General features: G+C 35.9%; 1 protein-coding gene across 2 annotated transcripts in view; it reads left to right on the top strand.

Annotated features, from left to right (window-relative positions):
- LOC107041629 overlaps window positions 1-11,585 on the top strand; it is an 18,055-nt gene extending 6,470 nt beyond the window's left edge. The window contains exons 5-9 of one of the 2 annotated variants that reach the window (XM_015262252.1): window positions 3,660-3,809; window positions 8,029-8,237; window positions 8,301-8,443; window positions 10,898-11,156; window positions 11,239-11,585. In XM_015262252.1, the coding sequence (XP_015117738.1) occupies window positions 3,660-3,809; window positions 8,029-8,237; window positions 8,301-8,443; window positions 10,898-11,155 (760 nt within the window). In that variant the 3' untranslated portion in view covers window position 11,156; window positions 11,239-11,585. Of the gene's footprint in view, window positions 1-3,659; window positions 3,810-8,028; window positions 8,238-8,300; window positions 8,444-10,897 lie in introns of both variants that reach the window. The other variant, XM_015262251.1, reaches the window with a different exon arrangement.
- Window positions 11,586-12,466: the final 881 nt, after the last annotated feature.

Here is a 12,466-nt window from a genome sequence, read left to right on the forward strand (position 1 = left end):
CCCCCCAACTCTTGGCCACTACGCCCACTGTGCCTTTTACGTTTGCAAGTAAATGAAAACGCACTTTTTGGCACGAGATGAACACAGCAGGAGTGTCACAATAGTATATTTCCATACGAGTGTGATCTCTACGAAACTCCTATCTCAATCTTATATTGAACTAGCGCCGCCGCGGCTGCGACGTTGATGCCCCTTTTTCCTCTTTTTTTTCTCTTTATTTCCTTCCTTTTTTCTCCAAAATTAATCATTTATCAGCGTTTCATCGTTCTGAATATTAATATTAATGAGAACAATGCATGTCAGTTTACCACCTGTTCAATTTCAATATTTTAATAAGTGATTTCTTAATTTTGAATTTCTGTGCTCACTGAATCTATATTCTCGATTTCAATTGTAATTCAAGTCGGAATTCCCTTCAGAGTCCGACACAATAATCATGAAATTCAATATAACCCAGAATTTTCAATTTTTTGCCTCCACCTTCATTCCTCTTTACTCCCCTGCAAAAGCATTCAATTATTTGTCTGGGAAAATTATCCAACAAATTCTGATGCCTTTTCACTAATTCGGAGTATTTTCTCCTTATTCATGATCTTCTTCACTATTCCATTCAAGGATTCCGTCAATCAGAAACTTGAATCATTCATCTACAATTTAGTCAAATTTTACATAAGATTCCAAAATCTTATGAATTTTTTTTCATGTAACATGAAGAATTTGTAGAATTCTTGAGAGCATTGGCTGTTTCTCTCGTGTTTTCAAAAATTATTTTCTTTATTCTCATTTCAACCAATCAGAGTGCAGCCGCGACGTTGATGCTCTTTCATTATGCCGACTCTCCTTTTTTTCTTTTTCATTTGTATCAAAATTAATTATTCATCATCGTTCTCATTGTACTGAGTGTCAGATTAATGAGAACGATGCGTCTCGGTTCATTCTCTATTCAATTTCAATATTTCAATAAATGATTCACTAATATGGAATTTCTAGGCTCACTGAATAAGATTTTCAATATAATTTTGAACTGAATTCTATGCAGAGGGCAAAACAAAATTTCTTATAGTCCAGATTTTTCAGTCGTCGTCTTTCCCTTTATTTCATGAACTTGTACCTTCGATAAATAATCTCAAATTTTCCTAAGCTTCTATAAAATCCCGCAATTCTTGTAATTTTTGCTTCCGAATGGAAGCATTGTAATCGGTCGATTTTTCGATTCGCTAATTTTGCTTGGAAATGATGTAGAATGGTCTGAAACGAAAAACTACAAAATTTGAGGACCATGTATGTGTGTGTCCGAAAGTGTGTGTCGATTTTTTCGAAAATTTTTATAAATCACGACACAAAAAGGACTAAAGCTGAAGCTTGAAATCTGAAATTTCGTCACATAATTGGTATTACTTTGGAGCATTTCTAGGCGCAGTTTCAGTTCAATCGGCCCAGTAGTTTCTGAGATACAGCAATTTGATTGAACAAATGATTTTCAAGGTATTTTCTATAGTGTTCACTGAAAATGTTGACTTGTTGTTGAAATGTTAACTTTTTTTCGCATTTCCCATAATTGTATAGGTTCTTCATATGATACGTAAATGATTCATGAAGAAATCTACTTCCTGTAAACCGGATTATTTTTTTCTAATAATTTGTTTAAACGAAAGATGAAAAAAAGTCGATTTTTAATGGGAAAACTTTTTTTTCTGAAGATTCAAGATATTTCAAGGACGGTTAGTCCTCATGATATTTCCCCTCAACTCAACTGTCTATTAAATAAAAAGTGATAAACAATGATCAACGAATTTATTTATCATTTTTCATTCAACAAACAGTCGAGTTAAAGGCAAAAATCATAAGGACTTATCTTCACTAAAATATCTGCAATATTCAGAAAAGAAAATTTTCTTAATGAAAATTGATATTTTTCGTCTTTTGTTTAAACAAATTGAAAAAAAATTAACGAAGTAGATTTTTTTATAAATCACTCACGTATCATATGAAAAACCCATATAACTACGTGAAATCCAAAAAAAAATTTCAGTCAACATTTTCAGCAAATAATATTGAAAAATACTTTAAAAATCATTTGTTCATGAAATTTTATTGATAAAATCGCTGTAAATACGGACAAATGTTTGAAGACTTACCCCCGTTGAAATCAGGTGTGTTCTACGGAAAAAAAATTCTCATCGGAAAAGTTGGCTTTCCAATTGTTTATTAATAATTCGTTAACAACAAAAAATCTCACAGGAGTTTGGCTTGACCGGAGTGTTTGTTGGTGGCCGAAGCGGCTAGGTGCGAGCCTAGTGTGCGAAAGGTTGTGAGTTCGATTCCCCGTGGAACCGAGTTTTTCAACCGGAGGCTCCGGCGAGCGAGAGGTCGCTAATAGAGTGACCGCCTGTACCGGCATGGGTTTTCTGTGGTTTCCCATGCTACTCCTATGTTCTATAGGAGTGCGAATGCGGTGCAGTGTAGAATGCACAGCCGCATGCATAGGGTTGGATAGGGCCAATTAGCCAATCAGAGGGCAGAAAGGGCCGGGATATAAAAACAAATAGTTTGACTTGGGAACCTCCATATTAGTATTTACCGGGTTAAAAAAAAAATTAGGTGGAAATAATTTTTCGCCCTGAAATTTATACTTCCCCCCCCCCCGTCCTTGCATTACTATCTCAGTTGAGATGAAGGAGCTTCCTTTCATATTTATAATACACAACATATACATCAATTTACCTATCTATAAGATAATGTACTTGTATTCTATTTCCGATAAGAAATATTTTTTGAAATTCGCGCCCATTTCCCTAGCAATGCCATCTGTTGGTGATCTTATCGAAGCTTGTTCTCATGTTCGAGTTTCGAGTTCGACTTTTTTTACAATCGATTCTCATTCGAGTGCTGTTCGAGTGCTCATTCGATATTCTCGATGCTCTTCTTTATATATAAGGATAAGGATACTTACACATATTTATTCATGGTTTCGACTAAACCTCAATTAAACCGTGGTTAAATCTAGATTAAACTCCAGCGAAACCCCAATTAAATTCTGTTTAGATTGCAATTAAATCTTAATTAAACCTGATTAAAATCATATAAAATACCGGCTAAATAGCATGTGTTGAACTCCGGCTGAACCCTGATGATATATTTCGTTGGAATCGCGAATAAACCTTGATTACACTCTGACTAAAACTGAATTCGAGTTTAGATGTGAATTTAGGGTTTGAATACCGGATAATGCAAAATAAAAAACGGAATAATAGAAAAAGATTGTCATGAAATTTCAATCAATGTCAGGTCTATAACATAAAAACAATGACAAGAAGTAGCAAAATAGAAATTTGGAAAAAAGAGAATCCATTTGGAAGCAAATTGCTACTTAGTTAGCGACAACAACTAGACTCATTTACAAAAAATGCAATTGTCCACTTCATACACTTTTGAAAAATCACAAATCTAGGGAAAACGCAGAAAAACGGTTGCCCAGTGATGAAATTTTATGAGCCATTAATGACAATTGATTGATTGATTGATTGATTTTAGTTCAATAATGATAAGATATAAATGGTATATTTTTTTGCATCAATCCGATCAACAATTCGCAAAAAATCTTTAAAAAAAAGTTTCCCTCTCGTTGTTCAATGCATCTTTTATAATTTTTTTTATAGAAACGAGATGCCTGATTTGGAGAACAGGATTAAGAACTCGAAATGGTGGACCAGTGCGGAAATTGGTGAATATGATGCGGAAGAATTGAGAGATATCAGATGGTTAGAAGATGCTATTGAGATTTATGTGAAAGCGTTTGACGTATTATGGTGAGTTTTGGAATCCTTTAAGGGGAGACCGCGGTGAAATTTGAAAGTCTCGGCTCGGCCTTAAGAGCCATTGGATGACTTTTGATATATGAAGGGATACATAAAAAAGTGAGAAAAATTTCGGACCCGAACCGTTTTGCCCCGTATATCCACCAAAAACGTCATTTTGAACGTTTTTAGCTTAAAAATGCTCCTTGGACCACAGTTTTTATTCGATTTCAACTCTTTTTTTTTTTAATGTTCGCTATACTCCAACGAACAAACCCGAGTATCCGTTTTGCTTTATATTTATTAGATCATGAGAAAATGTTTTTTTTTAGTTTTCATTTTTTTCCCTCTTTTTAGCAAATGCTAAAATTCGTTGTTTTCCGCCCATTTTTTTTTGTTATAATATTTCGATTACTTATGATTACAACGTGGAATAACGAAAAACAACTAATTTTAGCATTTGCTAAAAAGAGGAAAAAAAATAGAAACTAAAGAAATCATTTTCTCATAATCTGATAAATAGAAAGCAAAACAGGTACTTGGGTATAGCGAACATTTCAACAAAAAAAAGTTGAAATCGGATGAAAACTGTGGTGCAAGGGGCATTTCTAAGCTAAAAACGTGAAAAACGACGTTTGTGGTGGATACACGGGGCAAAACGGTTCGGGTCCGAAATTTTTCTCACTTTTTTATATATCCCTTCATATTTCAAAATTCGTCCAATGGCTCTTAAGGCCGAGCCGAGAATTTCAAATTTCACCGCGGTCTCCCCTTAATTGTGTTAACGGCGTAGAGTACAAAGAACGCAAGAACCATGTTAATGTACATCAACTCCACTTTACGGCGAGAACATAATATGCATTTACTACAAATTTCCTTTGAACTTGTCCTGAAAATTGTCATATTTTTTTCCGCTTCTTATTAATCCGTCACTTCAGCGGCAAGTTCGATTTAGATTTTGATCCTTCGTTGCCTCTTACTCAATTGAAATTTTCGCATAAAAATCCGTTCAGTCCAATTTTCATAAGGTTTACATTGAAACAGTTTTAACCCAACGGATTATATAGCTAACAAAGGGCTTGGTAAAATCGGTCCATTGTGTAGATATACTGAGTATTTTGGGCAAGTTAAAGAAAAAAACCTTAGGAAATTCATTCTAGAAAATTTGGATTGAAGAATCGATTTTTATTAATTTGTGTTCAATAAAAGACACAACAAATCTATTGACTTTTTTCTATTAATAGGGGAGGATGGGGCAAAACGGTCCCCCTTCAATCGTCAATATTTTCCGATTCAATAATCCGATTGGGATGAGTTAGAGCTCGTTTTGAAGAATGAAAAATTATCTTCAAAATGAAGTTGAAACTGAGAATTTTCATGATGTCATTCACAAGTTAATGACAATTGAAGGGGGGCCGTTTTGCCCCACCCTCCCCTAATGGCATAGTTAGCCGAAGAGAGGCATCCCGCGCTCCATTTTTTCCATTTTACGTCCACTGAGAGTGGAGTCTGCAAAATCTGAAAATAATTCATTTTGTTACTTAACATATTTTCACTTTCAAAAAAGACAGGTTTCTTTGTCCTTAACAATGTATTAATAAATAATTGAAAATTCGACTTTTTCGACCCAGACTTTCTTTTATAAAATACGCGTATTTTAGGGAGGGGGTGGCTGAAATATTTTCTCGAATTTGCAACAATTTCATCAATAAACATTCATAAACAAATAATATTGCAAGATAGTCTGAATATTGTTTATGAAATTGTTATTTATCTTCACAGTTTATATCAGGGAACTATATATCAATTCAGAATTGGCAACAATCTTATACATCTTAGTTTTGAAGCTTTCGCGGCCATGATTATTGATATCATTGGCTTCCAGATGTATGCCGCGTTTAGTTTCAGCGTTGCGCCAACGTTTCGCAAACATTGCAGCCTGCACCTTCAGGGCTATGAGCTCCGATTCTGAGTTCCGATATCTGGAGATAGTCCTTATATGCCCTCCCCTGTGATGGTGGGAGCGATGTTGAGTGGGCGGGGGGGGGGGGGGGGTGATTGCCAATCATTTTCAATTGATCAACTGGTCAATTGAAAAAAATTTTTAATCAAAAAATTGTAAAAAAAATTTAATAGATTTTTAATTGAGAATCGGAACTCCTAGCCCTAAAGATGCAGACTGCAATGTTTGCGAAACGTCGGCGCAATGCTGAAACCAAACGCGGCATCAACCCGGAAGCTGTTCTCCACATTTCTCATAACCCTACTTCCTTAATATTGTTTATTGAAATAGAAAAAAAATTCTCGTGCTTCACGTATGTGAAGTTCTTCATATGATACGTAAATAATGCACGGTGTATACAGTAGAGTTGAAGAGACTGTGTCCCTCAGAGTTACCCCCACTTCACCCAATCCCTGTTCACATCCTTGTCTCCCACTTCTGAAAACTGAATGCGCAATCTCTTCAGTCTCACCGTACGTATATGGTGTACATTATTCGTGCATCACCCGTATTTGGTGCAAATAGTCACACCGATAAAAACAAGACCAACCTGGTGTACACAAAGCAGATTCCTTCATGGATTACTCACGTATCATGTGAAGAACCTATGCACCCATCTGAAACGAAATATTAGTACATTATGTCATGAGGGCGATAAGCGGCGGTTTGTGAGGAGTGTGGAGTTGCAGCAAGAGGCGTGGCAAGCAGGAGACGAGGATCGCCGAAGGCCTCTCGGATGGCCTGTCTGTCAGTATCAATAAAAATTATCAATGATAATTAATCCAAAACAAAAGATAATTCAATTCTTTCACCGTAGGCCGCCTCTCTTAATGAATCTCTACTGTTATTACCTCTGAAAAAGCTTATTATTTTTTTACCGATGCTGGGGATCGAACCGGAGACCCTATGATTGCTAATCCTATGCCATAACCACTACGCTATCACGCTATTACTATTGAGTAAACTGTACATTGCCTATATGATTTTTATCGGGATATTCGTTGAATTTACGATTCTTCCTGATCTCGCGGATGTGCGTGTGTATTCTCACAGATAAAATATGTTCAATTAAATTTTTATTCATTTCATTAATCAATAATAAAAATGATAATAACAATAACACTAATAAATAAATAGAAATTTGGTGATTTTTTTCTCAAGGTCATTTGCGTGTCAGTTTGATACTCCTCTAATACGTATTGACGGCATCATCATCCCTCCCTTCTGTACATTTGAGAAGGGCTGGCTATTAATTAAATTGATTAATTAATTTGAATTCATTAAATTAAATTAATTTAATTTAATTTATTTTAATAATAGTATAATGATCCTTTTTAAAGACTGAAAATAATTATTGAAAATGGTTGATAAAACTTAATTTGAATAGTATAATAATAGTTAATTAAATTATCCGAAACACTCATTAAAATTAATGTCAGGTGGACCGGATCTGAATTTCATCAGTTTCTCTTCAATTGACCCCGTTCAAATGCCGATCAAAGACATCAAATCGGAATTTGATCAAATTGGGGTCAGGCAGCCGACCTCGCGGTGAGATCGTGCCTACCTGATCAGAACTTGATCTGAATCATCCTGCAGTTTTTCGGATCCGATCTACTGGATCAAAACTTGGTCAGGTTCTCATCAGGAATCACCGGATCAGTCGAACCTTACAAAAACCTGATCATGTTCTGATCGTGCTTCAGGTGGGCCTGAAGCAACTTCCACTCGGGATGTTTTCCATTGCGAGGTGTGTGTAAAAACGCTAATTTCAGGTCCTTCGACACATCCCGCACACACACACACATTTTTTTCGTGGCTGCGCTCCACAAAAATGGGGTTCTTCAGGTTCCGTGACACAAAAAATCAATTAATTTAAAATAAATCAATTTCAATAAACAATATCTAAAAGATAGTAAAAAATCATTTGTCTATCAGTCTCGCCACCCATAAAATATTACCCGCGTATTTTATAGACAAAAAATCCGAGTGGAAAAAGTCAAATTTTCAATTGCTTATTAATAAATTGTTAATCACAAAAACACTGTCTGGAGTTAGACTCTGCGACCTTGATAGTCGGATTCAGCGAGTCAAACAACATAGGATCTAATAGAAAAGTTTCATCGACCTAAAATGCATGCAAACCCCCCCCCCCCCCCCCCCCCNCCCCCCCCCCAGCTTACGGACTATACTCCTTTTTTTGTGGACATGGTGATATTCGCTGTACAGTGCGAAACAACAATGCTCGGAGCTGGTGAATCCAGCGGAGTGGAACAGTGTTTTATCAAACGTTATCGCTACTCATAATGCAAAGCTCAAGACATCCACAAGAAAGTACGACTTCTTATTCAAAACCCAATCCAATATATTCGAAAAACTGGCGGATGTTGAGGTGCGAAACATCGAGGCTAAAGTTCATTGGAATTCGAATCGTTACGGTAATAAGCTATTTAAATTGAGTAATAGGAGAGATACATATCTGACGGCGTAAATTATTTCAGAGACATTCAGGAATGTCCTCATGAACAACGATGATAAGAAATCTGGTTGTGCAACATCCGTCAGTGGTATGACCAGTGAAGATGAAAGCGATATAGCTAAAGCTCTATTTCCTGGGATCGACGATCACGAATGGTGGACAATGGTGAGATTATGTGAACACTTTGCCTTGTTCAAACTGGTATGAAGGGACTCCAGTGAAGTCGTTGAGTGTAACGAGAAGAAATAAATTTGAAATGCCCAAAAAAATAATTATTCATCATGGAAAATTTTTAGTATGAATTCTCAATTTGATTAATGTGAGGAATTAATTCATCAAATTCATACTTCCATTTTTTTTAAAGAACGGTCTCTCGTTTGACGAGGGTGTTTCGATCGGTGGCAACTACATACGTTCGAAAATATTTCGTTCTCCACGGCGGTTCAATCATATGGGGAGTTGAATCAATATCAGCGTTCAATCAACGCAATGCTGCCACTTTTACATAATCCGGCATTTCGGGGCACCGAGAAACATAAATTATTTATTGCAAAAGATTGACACTAATGATAATTTTGATAATGGGCATTAGCAGAGCGAGAGTCTCGTTCTCTCGTCCTTTCTCAACTTAGGATGTCGGGACGACGAATAGGGAAAGTGGGGGAAATTTTTTCTCTATTTTTCACTGTTAGAGAGATAATTGCAGAAAAAAATCGTATGTATATTTCACAAAAAGGTGTCACTGGGTCAGAGTTATTCTCAAGAGCTCAAATCATCTGGGCTCCACGTTCCCTATATTAAGGAGAGTCTACAATACACGTACATTGAGAATAGTACATTACATGCTCGAGCCTTGGAAAACAGATCACCGTCCCCCACGTGCAAGATTGCCTTCCGAACCGACGGCGAGGATGGCAAGCACGTGGGGGAGGGTGATATTTTCCATGGTGAGGTGTGTATATTAATTTTCAGGTCCGGTGACACGAAAAAAAATTATTTTTCCCAAATATCCATTTACTTGAGAGAAGTATTTATTTTTTGCAACGCCGGATTTCTCCAGTAAAGTCATTCCCAGACTATCCTCATTAGGTGTCAATTGTGACAATTATATTGTTCCAGAAGATGAGTATGTTGGTTATGACCTTGAGTGCGCTTCCTCAATAATTATCAACATTAAAAAATTAATTAAAATTATTCCTTGCGGAAAATAAGAACTTTAGGGAAAATGAATAATCATTGGAGGAGTTCATCCAAGGTCAAATGCAACATAGTCATCCTCTAGAGCAACATGATTGTTATAATTGAAACCTAATCAGGATTGCCTGATTAGGTACGATTTTGAAAAAATAAATGCTTCTCTCGAGTAAATGGATATTTGGCAAAAATAATTTTTTTCTCAGTGTATAGGATTTTCCAGATAGGATTTCCTCTAGAATTCCTTATCAGGTTTTTCTTATTGTATTTCTTATAGAATGTCCCATAGCACTTTCTATAGAATTTCATATGAGATTTTAAACAGGATTCCTATAAAATTTAGGGGCATAAGGGTTACAATGAAGTTCAAATGTGTCATATGGGGATCATGTGGAGGTCATATAGGGGTCATGCAAGGTCATAAAGGGTCATTAAAGTCATATAAGGGTCATATGGATGTCATATGGGAATCATCAGGGTTATATGGAGTCATATAGGGGCTACATGGGGGTTATATAGGGATTACATGGCTGTTTTATGAGGGTCATATGAGGATCAAATGACCTTCGTATGACCCCCATATGACCCTCCTACGACTTCTGTATGACCCCCATATGTCCCCATGTGACCCTCATATGACCCTTACATGACCCTTATATGAATCACATATGAGCCTCATATAACTCCTATATGATCCTTCTATGACCCCCTCTTTTGGCCCTCATTCTAACCCTTATGACCCTAAATTTCATAGGAAATCCTATTGAAAATTTTATAGAATGTCCTATAGGGAATCCTATAAAACATTCTGTAGAAAATTCAATGGGAACCACCTGATAAGGAATTCTATAAGAAATCTATAAGAAATCTTCTATAAGTAGAGTTGAAGATGACCAAATAAATATTCGTTAATAGTTAACCAATGGTTCACTTGAAAGGTGAAAGTCCAGTCAAACAAGGCTTTTCAAATATGCATTTGTTAACTATTAACGAATGAACATTTAGTGAGATCAAATAGACCCTATAGGCTTCAACCAAATCCATTTGTTACCAATAACTAATTCTTTCTATTAGTGTATAGAAAATCCTATCTAAAAAACCCATAGCAAATGTTCGAATTCTTCATCGGATTTCCTACAGCATATTTTGTAGGAAATCCTATAGGATTTCTTCATACGTGTAAACGCGCGTCATTCGTTTGCGTTGCATTACGAAGGTGATTAATATTTCTATATTTATTACAACGCCATGCAAACGGAGGCCGTACGTCACTTGCAGACCCTGCCTTAGGTTCATACAAATTTTTTCTGTTTACCTAGCCTAAAGTTCCTAAAGTCAATACATCCTTTTTCCACATAGTACCTGCTACAATAAACGCTATTTATTTTTACGATCGTCATTGGGATCATTTTTTCCATTTTCCAGATAGCTACAGTTGGTGGTGTTGGAGTGTCAATGTTCGCTGTAGGAATTTTTGCGGTGTATGTTGTCATAAGTAATATTCGTGGTCCACGATCACCAAAAAACAAATCAAATAGACGCGAAAGAGACGGAACTATAAGGAGAATCGAGAGCGATCAGGATCTTCAAGTAGTCACCAGGCCTCACAGACCGGCCAGAGAAAATCAGAGGCGTGACAGTAGTAGAAGCATAAGAAGCAATATCTCGGATAAGAGTGTTTGAAGTCTGAATTATTTTATAATTTATTCTTTTGTAAATTCCTATTATTATTATGTACTGATAACATCAATGATTCGAATGAACAGATGGAGAGTATAAATCGCATGATTATGTTGAATCTGATAATGAGAGCAAAACTAGCATCTGTGAAAAATGGTATGGGATATCACGTGGTGCTTTTACTGATGCGCTTCAGCTCATTCTGTTGAATTATTCAAATTCAATCTACATAATTATCGATATATATAAAGGAGAGTTGGGAAACGTATGTAATAAATTATTTCTCGTTTGTCGACTTCTGAATGTACAAATAATACCTGGTTGAGTGAAAGAATTCTGATTACCGCAAAATCATAACCATGATATTATTGCACCCCTCGATGTGATTGACGCAAGAATCAATCGAGGCATAATAAACTATCTATAGAATCAATTTCTTGCTTCCCTACTTTTCAACCCAACAGTTTATTACAACCTCTGACAGAAAAGATTCGTATTGCTAATTAATTTGCGTAGGCTTCAGGACTTACAGAAATTACATAACTCAATCGTTAACACGTTTCATTAATGATCGTTATTCTTTTTAATTTCTCATTCGTTTTTTTATAACTATTCGTAATAGAAGTAAAAAATCTTTGCATATTTACAATTGATCATAAAATTATATGGGAGTTACCGTTGATTAGACGCTCGTGAAGCATCTGGAATTTGTGACAATGAATCGATGAACATCCGGTAAGGCGGATGAGGGAGAAAAATAATGTACAAAAAGTTTTACCGCGGATATGACGGCTTGAAGAACGTAACGGAAGTACACCTAACTGAGTGGCTGTTGGCTATTGTTCTCACCACTTGACCCAATCACACTCTTAATCAGCCATTATGCAAGCAAAATATGATCTGACTTTAGTGCTCGGTTATGGTCGTAAATCGTACATACTTTTTCTTCATACATTTTTTATCCGAGTATCTGTAGAAGAGCTAAATGGCTCGATTATCATTCATAGAAACGTCTATTGAACTGGTAATTAAATATAGCAACATTTTCAAATAATGAGCGTTGATTCTAGCTGATGAGTGGTGATTGAATAATGGAAAATGTAATAATTCAATAGTTGGAAAAAAATAGAATATTTTTCTATTGAATCTCATCTGCTGACCATCATCAACTTAAAAATCAATGTTCTAAGTAGTAAAGAAATATTAAATTCTTTGCTAAGGGGATCTCCCAAGGGCTTTTATTCTGTTGACACAACACTTTTTCACCGAGATATCCACGAATGGCAGAGGTAAATTAATGAAAGGGGAATCACG

This window comes from Diachasma alloeum, unplaced genomic scaffold, assembly GCF_001412515.2.
Source record: "Diachasma alloeum isolate Michigan unplaced genomic scaffold, Dall2.0 Dall_scaffold_00370, whole genome shotgun sequence".
Lineage (NCBI taxonomy): Eukaryota > Metazoa > Arthropoda > Insecta > Hymenoptera > Braconidae > Diachasma > Diachasma alloeum.